Source organism: Monodon monoceros, unplaced genomic scaffold, assembly GCF_005190385.1.
Source record: "Monodon monoceros isolate NGI ecotype Baffin Bay Population unplaced genomic scaffold, NGI_Narwhal_1 Super_Scaffold_15, whole genome shotgun sequence".
In the NCBI taxonomy this organism is placed as follows: domain Eukaryota; kingdom Metazoa; phylum Chordata; class Mammalia; order Artiodactyla; family Monodontidae; genus Monodon; species Monodon monoceros.
This window is the reverse complement of record NW_021703771.1, coordinates 52,084,097-52,102,389: the sequence shown is the minus strand read 5'-3', so window position 1 is coordinate 52,102,389 and position 18,293 is coordinate 52,084,097. Positions and strand designations below refer to the sequence as shown.

Below are 18,293 nucleotides of genomic sequence, written 5' to 3'. Positions count from 1 at the left end.
AATAAGGAGTCATTGATAGGTTTTGGGCAGGGGCCTAACATAATCAGAGTGGTACTTTAAGAAGATTAATTTGGCAGTCACATGGAAGGTGGGATAGGAGTTCTAAAATAAGAAAGAGACTGGAAAACTTCAGTTAATGATTGCCTGAATTAGGGCAGTGGTTTTGGGAATGTAAAAGAGGGGATGTGTGATGTCCTGTTTACAGAAGGGATGCTTTGAATGACATAGAGTATTGGCTGATTTCTGAATTCGATAAAGTTTTTTTATGAGTGGTGTTACCAAATGCTTTTGGGAAACTACAAGAGACACACACACAAAATGCAGGCATGATGCATAGATCATTCCCTTTGTAAAGAAAAGCTTAAAAGGGGATGTATAAGGATTACTTTAATCTCTCTGGAGGAGAAATAATCCAAAAAATGTATTTATTATCCTACACACTAACAATATTAAAAGGTAAAATGATTCAATGGTGGAGGACAACGACGACAAACACATATCTTCAAAGAGAGAAGCTCACATTTCGAAATGAATTGGAATCTTACTTTCTATTTTGATCTTCGCTTGCAATTCAGCATATCACTTGATGCTGATATATAGAATTTGTTATCAGTTGTTATCCAAGGGAATTTGCCTAAACACAGATATAAAAATCAGGCTCTGATTGTATGTCTGCTCTCTTGAGTGCTAGAGTTAAGGGTCTGATAAGTTTCAGTGTTAATATTCTGGTTTCATTTTCACTTTTCACACCAGAAAAATGAAAGAGTATTATTATTTTCTAACACTACACATAATTAAGGTGATAACCTATCATTTATCATCCAAATGAGAACACTTTTAAGACTAATAGGGTGTGCTGGTAATAATTATATCAGGACAACCCATGTAAACTAAGACTGTACTGGGAAAACCAGGATATATGGCTTATATATAGTTACATATAACTACCTACAATGTTATATCATTTTCAAAATATACAAATTCTGGGTAATTCAAAGAAGTTGTATATTATATTGGATTTTTAGCCATGTAGTTGATACTTATGTAAGCCTACTTTTAAAAGTAACTTTAGAGATAGCTTTCCTGATAAGTTAAATTTTAAAAAATTTATTAGAATTATCTCAGTCAGAACAATATTAATAGAAGAGAAAATACTGAAAGTAAATGACTGAAGGAAAGCTGCATGCCATCTATTTTGTGCCACAATAACATTTTCTTAATCATCTTTTAGTATCCCAGAAGAATACCTCCAAATTAAAGTACTTACATGTACATAGGCTGTAGCTGTAAATGAGATGTCTTCTGAGGCCCCTGATAGCCATAAGAGTCAAAGCCACCTATGAAATCAACTGAAAGGGACAATCGCCTTAATTAGTTAACTTTTCAGAAGAGATAAACGTTCACGATCAAGGTCTCACACAGATTACTAATATAAACCTTTTAATAATCTATTAAACCAGAACTAGCTAATTGTGGAGGAAAAAAGATAGTTCCTTCAAGGCAGTGATTTTTTTTCCCCCCTCAACTGTGAGATTCAGTTATTGCTTTACAAGAATCTATTCACTTGGGAGAAGAAATTTATATACTCCTTTGAAGCAACCAAGACCTAATTGGAGCAATAAAATTCACTTGCACAATTAAGATGCTATATGTCTTTTTGGTTAGCATGGAGATTTTCTGCAACACATTACAAATGTAAAAAATAATGATCGCTCAAGTGCATGTACCTATCAGCAATTGCGGCACTAGTAATAGTGTTATATCCTATGATTGTCAAGTACAAGGTGTGATGGTGGAGGTCATGTAAATTAGCTCAAAATGGCTGTCCCTGCCATTATGTGGTTCATAATCTCAAATAGACAATCAGAAATAAAGTTATGTGCAGCAAACTCTAACCAAACATTCAAATGCAATACATACCTAGGTATTTAAGGTACAATGAGATGTAACAAGAGTTACTGTGGTAGATTATATTATCCAAAATAGCTGCAACAATATCTCCTATTCCATATCTGCCTGCAGTGTGACCTTGACACTCACCCCATCCTGAGGTTTGGGTCTTTGTCCCTTCCTCTTGAACCTGGGTAGAACTTTGTGGCCACTTTGACCAGTAGAGTATGGTAGAAGTGACATTTTGTGACTTCCAAGGCTAGATCAAAAAAATGTCATGCACTTTGCTCTTTAGGGATGCTCTCTTTTGGAACACAGCCATCATGCCCAAACTAGGAATCCCAAACTAACGCACCTGGAGAGATCAATGGAGGACCCTCGGATGTGATTTTGGCTGACGGGCTAGCTAAGATCCTAGCTGATAGTCACCATCAACACCCAGACATGTGAGAAAAATTGCCTCCAAATGATTCCAGCCCCAAGCTGTTGAGTCAACCCAATCTTGGAGTCTCCCAGCTGAGGGCCCTGACATCCGGGATCAGAAACAAGCTATCCTCACTGTGCCCTGTCTGGATTCTTAACCCACAGATCCATGAGCATAATAATGGTTGTTTTATACCACTACATTTTGGAAGGGGTAGTAACTGGGACAGTAAATACTAAGAGTGCTGTGAAAATGTTTTGGTTTTGTTTTTTCTTTCCCATTCCTGGATGTGGAGGTCATGTGGTGGGGCAAAAAGAGGCAAAACAACAAAAAGCTGACAAGATAGATGACTGGAAGAAGAAAGAGAGGAAACTAGAAACTGCATTAGGGTGCTAGAGGATATCTTTACTTTTTCTAATATCTTTTTCTATTGGCTTAGCTTTGACTAGTTTTTGTTCTTTTTAATATCCTAAGTGTTACAGGTAGAAATTGGAGCAAGTAACATAAAGTCCATGATGTCTGGGGAAATCTTTTCATTTTTTTCAAATAGATTTTATTTTTTAGAGCAGTTTTAGGTTCACAGCAAAATTGAGAAGAAAATACCAAGAGTTGCTATATACCCCCTCCTGCCCCCACCCCGCCCAGCACATGCACAACCTCCCCTACTGTCAACATCCCAACCAGCGTGGTGCATTTGTTATGGCTGATAAACCTATACTGACATATTGTTACCACCTAAAGTCCAGAGTTTGTATTATGGTTCACTTCTGGTGAAGTGATGTAATGACATGTATCCATGATGTTAGTATCATACAGAATAGTTTCACTGCCCTAAAAGTCCTGTGTTCTGCCTTTTTATCCCTCCCTCTCCCCTAATCTCTAGCAACCACTGATCTTTTTACTGTCTCCATAGTTTTGCCTTTTCCAGAATGTCATAGAGTTGGACTCCTATAGTATCTAGCCTTTTCTGATTGGCTTCTTTCACTTATTAATATGCTTTCAAGGTGCCTCCGTGTCTTCTTATGATTTAATATCTCTTTTCATCATGAAAACCCTTTTATTGAGGCAGAATTTCTCTTCTGGTCAGAAGTGGAATAGTACAGCAGTCCCCCTTATCTGCGGGGATACAGTCCAAGACCCTTAGTGGATGCTTGAACCGTGAATAGTACTGAGCCCTATATATACACAATACTATTTTTTTTTTCCTATACTAATGGATGGGTAGCATACACAGCATGAATATGCTGGACAAAGGGATGATTTATGTTACTGGAGGGACAGAGCAGGATGGTGTGAGATTTCATCACCACTACTCAGAATGGCTCACGATTTAAAACTTATGAATTGTTTATTCTGTTTAATCTTTTCAGACTGCAGTTGACGGCAGGTAATTGAAACCATGGAAAGTGCAACTACAGATAAGGAGGACTACAGTGTAATGAAAAGGACAGAGATCCTGATGTTAGAAGGATCAGGGTTCAAATGCTGCTTTGACCACTTGCCAGCTGTGTGACCTTAGACAAATCATTTAACTTCTCTTACACAAGAATTATAATACTTAATACTATTAGTGTGAGGATAAAATAAGGAATGTAGAGCCCTGGGTGAGACATGTGGTATGGAAGAAGAAAATTAAAAGCCCTTAAAAATTCAGGATTTTCTTCATAATTCTTCTAAACCACGCAGTTTAGGAGAAAGAAAGTGTTTTAATTTGGAACAACTGTAGAACTATATCAAATATTTTATAGAAGATGACTTCAAAGAGAGCGAACCTCTTTTGTTTTCTGAATTGCCCACGTCTGCACATTAGCTAATATAAATGGTACCAGAAGAGCTGTACAATAATTGAATGGCAACTATATTTAAAGTTTGTATTTTGAGAAATTATTTTCTACGATTGGGGATTCATTGCAGATAGTGCCTAAATTCCTGTTCATTTGGGTTCACTCTTTTTTTTTTTTTTTTTTTTGTGGTACGCGGGCCTGTCACTGTTGTGGCCTCTCCCGTTGCAGAGCACAGGCTCCGGACGCGCAGGCTCAGCGGCCATGGCTCACGGGCCCAGCCGCTCCGCGGCATGTGGGATCCACCCAGACCGGGGCACGAACCCGTGTCCCCCGCATCGGCAGGCGGTCTCTCAACCACTGCGCCACCAGGGAACCCGGGAACCCCTGGGTTCACTCTTACCAACATTAAGACTTTAGGACTAGTTTTCTGAGAGGCATTCAAGCATTAAAGTTTCCTTGTTCTGAGGTTCCCTGTTAGTAAGATGGCCCCACCCTGGTGCTGGAGAAGAGAGTGGGCAGATGTAAACAGTAAGGTCTCCTCCACTGAAACCGAGATCCAAGTCAATCTCAGGCTTATTAGTGTTTTTATTGTTGTTTTGAAATATTTCCTTAGCTTGATTCCAGAGGTGTGAGATGGATGGCAGAAAAAAACAGATGGTAATTTATAAGTCAGAGACTGTGCAGTGAGCCAAGGGATAACTGGAAAAAACCAAGATGAATCTTCAAGTCCAAAGGATAGAATTGGGACCAAAACTGGGAAACAAAGCTTGAGTCAGGAGCAGTGTAGACCTTCTGGAGACATGAGAAAAGGCCAGAAGGGAAATGAGATGTGTCTGAGTACTGTTGCGAATGGAGGTTGAGTTGTCTGGGTCTTGCTCTTATTAGCCATCTATCTGATGTGTGGGTTGATAGAGCCGATTTACAACTACCCAACTGGGGAGGATAGTGCTAAAGTTTTGACAGAAGGATTGCGATTGTTCTGATCATTCAGATCATCTGGGGTCATGGAAAAGGATGCAACAGCAGATGACTCAGAACCAAGATGAGAAAAGAAGAGGATCTGAATGTAACCAGGATGCATTTTTACCATCTCACTTGTGAGGGGGCATTCAAATTTAAATCAGAATCAAAGGATGTATTTTCTGTAGTGTATTTTATATACCTGTCTGTGTTCACAGCCAAAGAATTTATGTAAGGTCAGTTTCCACATGTGCTCATTCTCCGTAATTGTTTGGATGTCTTCCTAAAGACCTGAAGGAGAGGAGTATTAATAAGCTGGATCCAACTCACCACTAGAGTTAAGAGTGTGGTGGTCAGTGTAGGTAGACATGGTTCTCTGTATCTTTTACAGAATGGTGTTTCACCCATAATTTGGAACTCTTTGGGGTGCCATGTGGGTGGAGAGCATAGTAGAAGAAATTATGTTTTTCTCTCTTAAAATCGAATTACTGGGGCTAGCTTACATTTTTAGAATATCCTCAATACCACTTTGGTCTGTTTTCTGTTTCTTTTATATAATTACATTTATTTAGGCTCTAAAGAGGCTACTGAATATTGTAAAACTTTCCTAAGCAATAGGAGTCATGAAACAGCTAGCAGGTACTTCTCCAGGTAATTGTGGTGGCATCTAGATGTTTGGCTCATAGCTCAAATTTGTTGTCTAGGAGGATGCTGCAGCCTTTAATGGAACGAAAAGAATGAGAGGAGGGAGTTGGTGTTTGGCTTCATTAGGAAATGTAGTATGTAAGTTATATGTGGCATGTACAAGCAGCAAGGACCAGGAAACACTTGGGAAAAGGGAAATGTAATTGTAATTGGTGCAAGGCAGATTAGGGACTTGCTGGGATTTTAGAGGTTAATTTCTTTTTCCTCATTCAGCTTTATTGTGCTTTATTGAAAACTATCTCCACCTGACATATTGTGAATCTACCTTTCTGTTGTTGATCCTATCACTATAATTTAAGCTGCATGAGATTTACTATTTACTACAGTAGCCCCAGAACCCAGAGCAGTGTCTGGCTCATGGAAGCCATATTTACTGAATAAACTCTTCAGGCTGTTGTTGTTGTTTTTAAAGACAATTGATTTAAGCATGGAAGATGCTGGTAAAATTTCTAAGTGAAATTTGACTGAGTGCATTTACCCTTTCCTTCATAAGGTCTTGAATGATAATAAAGTGAGGACCATTTATAGAAGATCTAGAATGTCAGTGATTGCTTGGGTCCTGTGAGATAAAAGAAATCTTTTGGATACCAATGGGAAGAAGGCACCACTCTAGTCTCTTTGATCTAGGGGAGTAGAAAGAAAGAGGCTAGGACATGCTTTAGCATCAGAATGACTGGGCTGAGAGGGTAATCCACTGATGAATGCTATGTTGCAAATGTTGATAACTGCTAGGGAAAACATTGCTTTCTTTCTGGCCAGTTCATAGCATCCTAAACAGAGGTACATGACTGGGTAGGTGACAAAATAAAATAAAATTTGTACTTGTTTAATCTTTTCCTCATTGTAGTGATTTGCTTTTGGTCATCTGAAAACAACTCAGGAATGTTATTTTCTTTTCAGATGTTAACAGCGTTTTCTCTTTGGCTTAGTTTTCCTATCTGCAATATGGGTGTGTTTTTGTCTACTTACCAACAGAGGCACAGAGATGCCCAATGATTTTAAATTAGTAAAGTGCCATGTCAGTTTAATAACTATGATTTAATAAAGTTAATAATAGTGGGATTTCAAAATTACCAAGTAAGAGAAAAGTGCTTTTTGAATAAATATTCCTCACTCAAATATGTTCCCTGTTGTGAGCTTCCCTTTTATTTAAACCTTTTAATCATGAACACTGAGTTCAGCAAACTTAAAACTGCTTTTTTAAATACATGTTGGCAGGGAGGTATTGTAATATAATATTGTACCTTGGTTATTAACGACAAAGCCACTAGGCAACACACTCTCTTTTGGAGACAGAGCTGGAAAAGGCTATGGGGGGAAATTTTAACAGGCAGTTCACAGAAAGCTAAGCCTAAATATTTGGAAGAACTCATTGAAGGACATTAAAAAATTTGTGTGGGCCTATGAAAACAGAGTGTAAATCCATTGTCTCTGCAGGTCTCTATTTCAAGGGTACTTATCTCCAGTTGCACAAAAGGAATTCAGAGCATAACCTACTGTAGCCCAAATTCAAAAGCCCCACCTTCCTCCCACACAGACTTACTTGGTGGCAGCAGTTCAGCTTCCTGTGTGAGCTTGATGTGCTCAGTCTGGACTTGTATCTCTGAGTGGACTCAGAGCTATTTTTTTTTTTCTGATGAGGAAAACACAACCCTTTGTAGGGGTACTTTAGTCTGTTATTGCCTGAAAGGTCACTGAAGTGTGATGCTACAGAGAGCTTCTGGCAGGCGAAACATGCATTGAATGACATGAGACTTATTAGTTAAATCATGGCAGATGCTTCAGTTCCTAACCTTGTTCAGAAAATAACATTTTCTCAGGGTCTTAGGATTCTATTTTCCATGTTTCTCTCTTAGTTGTATCAGAACCAGATCTTCAGTATTTTAAACGTGGTAACACATTTACATATACTAAAAACTGAAAGTGGAATGCGATCACCACAATGGTATAAAAATGAAATATTTCTTTAGTTAGAGATCATTTGAGTAACCACTTTAAACTGTTGGTTCTAAAAATAAAAATGAAATATAAGTTTCCACTTGATAAACTGTTTTGTCTTTGCACTCTTGCCTATTTTTGCTAATTCTCAGTGTGGCCAGTACCTTAGGTGAGATTTGAAGAAACACATGCTGGTCTTCTGCTGAGACCAGGATCTTGCTATTGAATCTTATTCTAATAATCTAATGCCATCACTGGCTATATCACAGGGAAGGTATGAAGTAGTATAATGATTGAGGGCTTGGTAGTTGGAAGACCTGGGCTCAGGTGTGCCTTCCCTTCTGACCAGCATCATATCCACAAGCAGGTCACAATTGCTCTGAGCCTGACTTTCTTCCTTTGTGAAGTGGAGATAATAAAACAGTTCCAACTTCACAGGGTTATATGTGTTTAATACTTAGATGCATGTATTTTATGGATGCACTACAGGTAGATTTGGGATCTCATCTCTTTTAGCAAGGGATTTATACCAAAAGAATGATTCAAATTATGCTTTAAAATGTATATTTAGGTTCTTTACTGAAAGGATGAGAATTTTTCAGGCCTGGGAAGTAGATGGAGGTAAGGGTCAAAGAAGAGAACTTTGTGTTAGAATTTGCTGGAATTTTGTATGGAATGACATGAGTGTGGAAATCATCAGCAGAAGCTGAGGTAGGTTTATGGAAACCCTTAATGCCCACGTGGTTGGTTAATTGTGGTCTGGCAAGCAGTAGGAATGTGACATATGTGACATACTCTGGAAAAAAAGGGAAGATATATTTTTAAAAAACTACATAGAAATGAGTTTCCATATTTCAAATAGTTTTGGAAATCACCTTATATATTATCCGAAAGGATGGGGAGAGGCTACGCCCAGCCTGGTTTGTAGTCTATGAGACTTCGACCCATATGTAGGGAAGAGGAACTTTACAGTGGAGTGGGCGAGAATGAAGACACCAAGAGCTCATCTCCTGAACCAGGCAGAGGGGATGAGGCCAAGGCTTGGTGGAAGGATTGCTTTGGAGAGGAAAAGCTTAATGGTTCCCCTCAGATTTGGAGAGGGTTTCTAAAAGACAGAAAGATAATTGCTAGTATAGAATTTTTGAGGTTCTGAGGGAAAAATGGAAGAAGTTTGGTAGCTTTGATTTTCTCAGGTTTGGGTACTAGACTTCAGGAACTTGGAAAGGTTTGGAGCTCGTCCTGTGGTGACTGTGGCACACTGTCCACGGGAGAGGAGTGAGAGCCCTGTTGAGCAGGAGAGAGCATCCAGCTGGGTTTAGGGACTCTCTCCAGCCACGTGCAGCAGCCCAGGGTTAGGAGTGGAGAAGCTGCACCTGAGCCTCGTCAAGCAGGGACATGGAAAATCCAAGGACCGTGGAAGAGAAAGCGAGGAAGGAAACTAAGTGTGCCTGTAAGAGCATCACTGCTCCTGTGGATTCAGGAGACAGACGATGAGCAGAAAGATAAACAAAGATTCCAGTGGAGGGAAGCTCCTAAATAAAGGTGAAGAAAAATTCCTCCAGGAGGGAAGCAGGAGAACAAGGAGGGAGTAAAGATAGGAGTTTATAGTCAGGCAGAGAATTTTAAATACTGGTGATTTTTAGAGAAGCCTTCTTCCTCCATAATGAAGGTGATAAAAATTAGCCTCCTTGGTGAAGGGAACTAAGGAGGTAGGTGAAGTGAGTGGTGACAAAGATGGTAAAAGCTGAGAAGATCAAGAAATTGTAAAGCTAGAGTTAGAAAATTATGTATTCAGATATCTTTGTTACTTTCAATAACTGTGGAATCGTGTGCAGAATATGATGAAATGGCTAAGCAAACTTTATCTTAAAGGTGCCTGGCCTCACTTTGTGCCATGCCATTTGGGTGGATTAGACTTACCAGTCTCTGTTTTGTTCTCCCCTATTAGAATGGCTTTCAATTATGTGACATGCCTTGCCGTTGAAATTGAAAAGAGCAGTTATTACAGGCTGTAGGCAAGCTAGTTAGACATGATTGGGTATGTCTTCTCAGCTGACATCCAGGATATATTTATATATATTAGAAGGCACAGCCCATTTAAATGCAGTGGTTTTAATTAGGATGTGGGCACATCAATGCATACATATTTACGAAAATGAAAAATAAAGCGTGCATGCTAAAATCCCCTTGTAATTTTTGCTAACACAATCTTCGCATTATTTTGCAGCCTCCAGAAAGGAGGACTAAACCTAAACTACTCATCTTTATAGAACAACAATAGCAGTTTCAGGTATGAGGATGTCCAGTGGTTACTCTAATATTTTTCCAGCCATGTGAGAAAGGTGAAACTAGATTTGCTGTATGGGGTTCATTAAAAGCACTTAAGATGATTCCTGTGTGAATTATGGTGTCCATTTGGTCAATACGGGTGGAAAAAGTTACCCTTTTTAAAAAAGACACCTATTTTTGTTAAATTCTGCATATCCCCCTGATTTGTCCTTTAGGTTTCGGTGGAAATGTCATTTCCTCAGGGAAGAATTTCCTAGTTTTCTTAACTGGATGAGGCACCCCTGGGCTATGTCCCCCTACCCCCACTCTCCTTGTCTGAACGCTCATCACGCTTTGGCGTAGTTCCTCCTGTGAACTGTGTGCTGGGCTGTAAGTATCAGGAGGGCAAAGACAGTGTCTGCCTCGTGCCTGGTGACTAACACACAGCCTACCATGTGCAGTGGCTACTCAGCAAACATGTGTTGGAAGAATCTACGTCGAGTCTCACAGTGAAGTGATGTGTAAAGTATACCTAGAATCGGGAGACAACTTCTGCTCCCAGCACTGACTCTAAATGATTGACTCAGGGCAAAACAGTTTCAGTGTTCCTTTCCTCAGCTGTAAAATTAGGGGATTAAAGCAGGTGATTGCTAATATTGTTCATAGAGCTATGATCTGCACAATTCCATATTTGTGGGATTGGTTTACATACTGATAACAGCAATAAAACATTTAAAATGAACAAATCTGCAAAGGCGTCATGAATGGGAAAATTTAGTGCAAAGGAGTTGTTTCCCCTCTGGCTGTTACTACTATTACGCATTGATTTTACTAAGCAAGTTTCCAGGGAGATGAACTGCTGAATAGGGTATATTGGAACCTGAGACATGAGACATGACAATTCCCAGTTGGAAAACAGAGTGATGAAAATGGTGGGACCTGGGAGAGAAGCATCGGATTGACAGGTTTGGAGCCCACAGAAATAATGTGGCCCCCTTTTAATTTACTTCCGGGACGAAGGTATATGGATGAGTGACTATGTGCGTCTCTTTGCCTCTGTGCTCTTGGGAATTCCTTTAACATCAGCGTCATTAGTTACAAAGGCAGCAGTCCCTATCCAATTTTTTTTGTGTCAGGATTGTTCGTGTATAAACTAGCCTTCTTTGTTGGAAACATTTGCAATTAATCCCAAAAACAAACAAAAAATGCAAATCCTGCACTGCCCCAGCCAGCCCTGCTGACACTGAGACCCGACTGCCATCTATTATACACAGAAATGAACTGAAATTCTCACTTTGGGCCTAACCTAATTTTCCAGTGATAATAGGCATGGATTCCCAGAAGCACTCTACACCTCTTGATAGTAACATCCTCATTTCCTTTCCTGGTAAATGTTTTAAATAAGATTTTAACACCAAAGGAAATTAACCTTTAAATTAATTGTAATTTTAAAATGCCATCACTGATTTTTGTCTTCAGCCTAATTACTTTCTATTATTTAAATAAACCTCGCCTCCTGTGAGCTTTAAGTTTGTTTCTCCTTCACTCCCTGCCACACAATGCCAACCCATCCTCATGGAGGCCTTCCTGACTCTGCTGCTGGAGCAGCCTCATTTAAATGTCACAGGATTGAGGGTTCGCCCTATGCTGCTTATTTACAAGGCACTCTTGCAGCGCTCTGTGTAAGGCTGCTCCACTCAGATGTTTTCATTCTGCATACCTGGTGGCCATCCTTAGAGATGCAGTGTTTTTAGTCCTCCTGCTGTTAAGAAGGAGATAGCTAAGCTTGGCCTTCTGTTCCTATTAGATGCCATTTCCACCACTAAAGTAAAACTGGTCGTAATGAAATTGGCGACAGCCAGCATCATTTATCAAAAGACTAACTTTGAATGTACAGTCTTCTTTCTTAGCACGTCTCAGCTTTAGAGAGCTTTTAAGACTTCAGTTTCCTGGGCCAGCTCTTTGTCTTGTTCTCATTTGTCCTTTCAAGGTAGGACTAAGGGATCCCAGCAATTTTATTTTGTGAGCCTGTATATTGGTGCTAAAAGCATCCTATTTTTCTGCCACTTAGCTGCTTTCCTTCTCATGTCATTATCCATGTGGGTATAGAGAGAGATGGTGAGGAAACAAGTACAGGACACCCAGTACAGGTGGACTAGGTATTAGAGAATTGAAAGAGGCAGAATAATCAAAATGGGAGATGTTTCTTTTATTCATTTCCATAAATGTCACCACTTCTCCTTCCTTTCACATGCTGTTGCTTTCTTTTCCATTGAGGCGGATTAAAACAACTTGGATGTTATTCATCTACTGGATCACATCAGTTTTCTGCACCACATACCTCCTTTATTACACCCCAGTTAAAGGTCCTCCTTTGCTAGTATGAATATAGTTACCTCAACATTGACTCTTTAGAAACAAGGTCCTGATTGTTTCGAATCAACAAAGGATAGGGAATGAATCAATTTCTTTCCCCGCTATTTTTGATTGGGGAACGTTAGATTTATTTAAAGATGATCATAGTGTGCATGTATGTGTGTGTATAATAAGCTGTAGAGTATAATGGAGGATATGTTAAGAGAAAAGGGAGAATATGAGAAGTGATTGTTAAAGAAGACTCAATTTGGACCTGAATATCCAAATTTAAAAATACAGTGCATATGTTTTCTCTCCCCTGACCACAAGAGGGAGCAACTTAACAGCAGGCTGAAAAAGAGACCAGCACTAATTTTGGGAGACAGTGTAACAATTGTATCACTGTTACGGAGGGCTGTTGTCACTGATAGGAGCTTGCATGTGATTGACAGGAGGCACATCTATATGTAAGCATTCGTTTCAGGTGCTGATCATCTAGTCTGTTTTTTATTTTTACATATGGCAGCTTATCTTTTTTTTCCGCTTTCTTCCATTTGTCTAGAAAACGATGAAAGCTGCTTTATTCCAATTCATTATTCATTTACTTAGAATCAATTAGGGTCTAAAAAAAATGTCACATTTCCTTAGGAGTTTCCATATAGTCCAAGAAATGTTAGTGGAGAGCTGATTGATTCGTTTTTTCCCCATATACTTACTGAGTCCTGCTTCAGGTTGGGGGTAGGCTGGATGCTGAGGATGTAGTGGTGGTCAAGATAGCTGTGGTCCCCACTAGCATCCCCTAATACTCTTACCCTGAGGGAGTCAATATGTGCTATATTATGTCAGAAGTTCACCGATAAGCTCAGTGACCTGGGGCAAGTCATTTAATCTATATGGGCCTATAAAATTAAAGTGTTGAAATAGAGCAGTAGGCAGTAGTTTCCTATCATTTCAAACTCTGTGGTGTTCTTAGTTCACAAGAAATCTTAAGCGGAATCAAGAGTTGTAAAATTAAATAAATGCAGAGCTCCTGTGCTCCGGGAAGTTGGAAGAGGAGCAAGGTGACACGTTCTACCTTGGCCCCACTATGATTCTGCAGGGCACTAGCTCAAGGTTAGTAGCCTCTGAAGTCTGGGGCTCCAGACATGTGATTCTGTTCAGAGATGGGGAAAGGAACAGCACATTTTGATTTTGTGGGAGCCTGGCAGATATAAACAAGGTTATTTCACTCAGTCACCTTCAGAATTACAAAACAAATGTTATAAAGAAAACAATAATATACTACGCTTTCATTTGATTGCTTGAGTATGATATTTGAACAGTAAAAATAGACACACCATTCTCATAACTCTACCTGTCAACCTGGCACCCAGGAACTTGGCACCTTTTTTGAACTGCTAATTGCCTACCCCTTAGGTTATGTTTGGAGAGTGGTTTATAAATAATAAGAAAGAAAGCTCAGGTTACCAAACAGACTGTATAATATGGCCCTAACAACCAGATAGAGAGAAAGAAAAAGAAGAAAGGAAGAAAGCAGACATATACCCAAATGTTACCTGAGAACCAGAATTCAAAATTGTGAAATCATTCTAATTTTCTTTTTTGTTTGTTTATCTGTATTTTCTCTACATTCTGCAGTAAACTTACATTCCTTTATAAACAGAAAGAACCAAATATTTTTTAATGGACGAGTACTCCTCCCTTGCCACCTCTACCCTCCCCCACAGGCGGGAGAGTGTGTCCTTGTGCTCAAAGAATTGCATCCAAACTCAATGATCCTGTCAAACTGGAAAAGCGATCGAAATATACAGAACAGAGTTCAATACACAGAAGTGTAGGCCGGCAGGCTTTAGAAGAAAAATCAAACAAAAATAACAGAAAATTATTAGCTTCAGAGAAGTGAATCATTTCCTGTGGTTTGCTTTTCAAATGAAAGAGTCTATAAATCGATTATGACTTTTATCCCAAGGCCAGTTTATTTTGGAGAATTCAGGACAGGCTTTTATGAATCTGTGCTTGGTTGGTAGGTTTGTGCATGTGTGTATCTGAACATGTGTGTTTAAACATCTAGAATTAATTTTCCAATATTTTTTTCAAAATAAGCCCTCTTAGGATATTTTTAAAATGACATTCTGCATATTTTCCCGGATGATTTGAATATTTAAGAACATTTGCAAACACACTGAATCTCTTTTAGAAAAGATAGTGACTACTTAGAAAAATGGATCCACTTTCCAGAGGACTGATGTTTATTTTTAGTTTAACTATTAAGGCAAAGGTTTATAAGAAAACATAATAAAAATTGAGAAATCATGTTGCCTATTTTTTCTATTATGGATAAGTTATTATTTTTCCACAGCTGCATGTTTTCCTTTTAATTGTCACATCTAACAACTCTAATGAAGCTGATAAGTTCTTAGTTCTATCACTGTAAGTGGACATTAGACTCTGGTGCAGAAGAGCTGAGGATTAAGGGAGAGAAAAGCTACAAGTATAATAAAAGGCACCAGACCAGAAATCTCAGAACATTTTATTTCTTTCACAGAATACTGTCAAAGAGAACAAGTAGAGGGGAATAAAAAACACTGGAGGTCATAAGGAAAACTCAGCATGGTTGGCAACAGATGATACAGTGAAGAGCCCAGCCACAAAGACAGCTCAGCGAGGGATGCCCGCTCTCTTGGAGAAAGTCTTTTCTCCTAAGACATATCGCTGCCTTTTACAAACATATAAAAGTATGTTGTGATGGTTGCCCCACTCAAATAAGGTTCAAGTATCAAGGCACACCCTTTGGAGCAGGTCCCAGCTTTTTTCTGGTGAGGAGCTTCTCATCTGAAGGCAGATCACCCCACCTCACAGCAGGAGATGCGGACCGCAACTCCTGCCTACTGGCAGTGAGCCAGGAGCAGGGAGGCTACCATTACCACCTGGAGCCTCTTACCCACAGGCATTTGATGTGCCAGTGAGCAGAAGCTAGCCCCACTCTGTTCCCCATAGGTATTTTCAAATAGCCAACAGCCACATGGTGTGTGCGTGTGTGCGTGTGTGTGTGTGTGTGTGTGTGTGTGTGTGTGTATCTTTAGATATGGGATGTTATGGTCTGAATGGTATCCCCTTCCAAATTTATCTGTTAAAGGCCTAACCTGCTATGTGATTTATTTGGAGATGGGGCCTTTAAAGAGGTAATTAAGGCTAAAGAGGCCATAAGTACGTGGCCCTAATTCAATAAAACTGGTGACCTTATAAGAAGAGGAAGAGACATTGGGGCATGCACAGACAGAGAAAAGGGGGCAAAGTGAGAATTCAGCCTTCTATAAGCCAAGGAGAGAGGCTTTAGGAGAAACCAAACCTACCAACACCTTGATCTTGGACTTCTAGCCCCCAGAACTGTGAGAGAATAAATATGCATTGTTTAAGCCACCCAATCTGTTATATTTTGTTATTGCACCCCTAGGTGACTGATACATGGGGGCGGAATTGCCCACATCTTCCTATTTGAAATCTTTGCTCCAAGGGTGGTTGTCATCTCCTGATAGGCACAGCAGATGGCAGTGTTGTCCTGTGAGCTTGCACAGCCAGTTGACCTGTCAGGCTGGGGCTCTGGCTTAGATAAACAGAGGGTCAGAGATGTAAACTTCAAGGCCCAGGGTTTTCATTGGGGAAATTAACAACAACCTTGCATTAAAGTGTCTATATAAGTATTTATAAAACTGGCCTCTAGAAAAGTAAATGAGATTCTGTTTAAAAGGAGAAATAAAGAAAAAAATCCTAGGCATTTGATGTGCCTGCAGGAACTCCCTCTAGTTCAATGATGATTTATTGCTATTTGTGGAGTCTAAGTTTGACTCTTTGCTCATGGAGCCTGAACCCTTGCCTTAGCTCCCTAGAGTGTGGTGCCTCTGAGGCTCTCTGGCTACACTTGCTGCTGAGCCTCAGATATCAAAAATGGGTACAGAGCCGGTCCGCTTCCTATTGACGTCAAGAATATTTCAGTCTTCCAGGTGCCGTAATTAGGCCCTTATCTCCACAATCCATTCTCAGCACAGCTACAGAACCCAAACTGTCCTGTGTTCCTTGTGAGGCTCTTAGGAATGGAAACTTAACTAATTTGGCAAGTAGGGAGCTGGCATCTCCTCCTGTACTACACTCCCATCAGGTTGCTTCATTGCAAATCCACAGCAGGTAAGAATAGTTACACAGAGATCCTTTCCCTGTTTATATATACATTAAACTTTTCCCATCTTTCAGGACTTACTTTCTGAGAGCATTTGTGTGTGTGTGCATGTGTGTGTGTGTGTGTGTGTGTGTGTGTGTGTTTTATTGTACATTCATCAAGCCAAAACATTTTTAAAGGATCAAAATAATTTTCCTTATAATTACTGAAAACTAGATAGAAATTGCAGCCTTTTTTACACTTGAGCATTGGAAGTCATGTGTTCTAGGCAGTGCCTGGAGGTAAACATATAGACAGGTGATCAAGATAATGATAATGCATGGGAAATATCAATCTAAAGCATTTTACTCAACAAATATTCGTAATTGTCTGTGTGTGAGTGACCACAAGTAAACAGACCTAACTGGACAGAGAACTGGCCCAAATGAGCATCTCCTCCAGGTTGTTTAGTAGTCCCATGAACGTTCATGATAAGCATGAGTCTACTAGGATGTAAAAAAAAGGAAAGTAGTTCATATCTTACTCACTGAGCAAAAAGACTAAAATTAGAAAAATTGTCTATGATAAGTCTGCTTTTCTTTTAGATTAATAAAGGCACTTAAGGAGTTGTGGTCAAAATACATAAAAAGACATAAGCATTATGGAAAACAGTTTATTAGATACTTGAAAGATAAGCCTTATCTTCCAAAAGATATTTGTGACTTCACATCCCCTTGGATTTACATGACTTTGACCAAAACTTGACCTAGGGCAGAATTCCCTAAAATGAGTTCCCTGGAATTATAATTCCCTGGAATATTAAGATTTCTTATGAAAAAAGTTTCCGTGTTCAAATGTTTGGGATATTAACTATACTTTTAGTTTCTGTAAAATGCCCTAACATCTACAGAATGACCACAGGCTGTTCCCAAGTTAAGCCTGGCCCACCCCAAACATCTGGAGACCTTAGATAGCCCCAAACCTTATCCTCTGACACTCACAGTGAACATGAATTTCATGGGGACCTCTTTCAAACTTAGCCAATCCTAAATCCTTTTACCCTGCCTTGCCTGGTCCTTTCCCTGGAAACCACAATAAAAGCACTTGCTTACGGTTCTGCGTGTGCGTGTGTGTCTCTCTCTCTTTCTCCTCCCTCCCTCTCTCTCTCTGTCTTTCTCTCTCTCCTCTCTCTCTCTCTTTCTGCCTCATGACCCACGATATGCTTTCCCTGAGTGGCCCTGCATGGCATGCTGTGTTCTCCCTAGGGAACCGTGAATGTAGTAAAACCCTTTTTGGTTTCTCTCTTTGATCGGCTTCTGGCCTCACTGTATCTCATCCAACACAATATGGTTAAAACAAAACTGGATTAGGACAAATTGGACATACTTGTTTATTGCAGTACTCTCAGAGATGTTAATACATAAATGTGCATTCTAAATTTTCAGTGTCAAACTTACTTGGCTTTGGAATCTTTTTTGAGCAGTATAGTTTATGGACTAGCATTTCTGGGATCCCGCTTGGGAGGTACTATTCTGGAGAGATACCGATTATCTGTCTAGGAGACTTGGTGTGTCAGTATTTTTCTGAAGATAAAAATGCAGACATCATTGTGAAATAAAATCAAACACTATAGTTTAGAGAAAGCTCAATTCCCATATGAAATTTAACCTATAGACTCATCAAGGATTTGGCACAAAGACACTGAATGGTTAATAGCTGAATAAACTTACATAGTTTGTGGAGTCCATACATTTTAAAATCCATATATCTTTTACCTTTCCTAATATTTACCCTTCCAACAGAATAAATCTTTTGG

At 39.5% G+C, this 18,293-nt stretch overlaps 1 protein-coding gene across 1 annotated transcript in view; it reads right to left on the bottom strand.

The window, feature by feature from the left end:
* Positions 1–609: 609 nt before the first annotated feature.
* NKAIN2 (sodium/potassium transporting ATPase interacting 2) overlaps positions 610–18,293 on the bottom strand; it is a 678,615-nt gene continuing 660,931 nt past the window's right edge. Inside the window, exons 7-8 of the mRNA XM_029223534.1 lie at positions 1,268–1,349; positions 610–634 (exon numbers count right to left, since the gene is read on the bottom strand). Coding sequence (XP_029079367.1) covers positions 610–634; positions 1,268–1,349 — 107 coding nt within the window. The remainder of the gene's footprint in view (positions 635–1,267; positions 1,350–18,293) is intronic.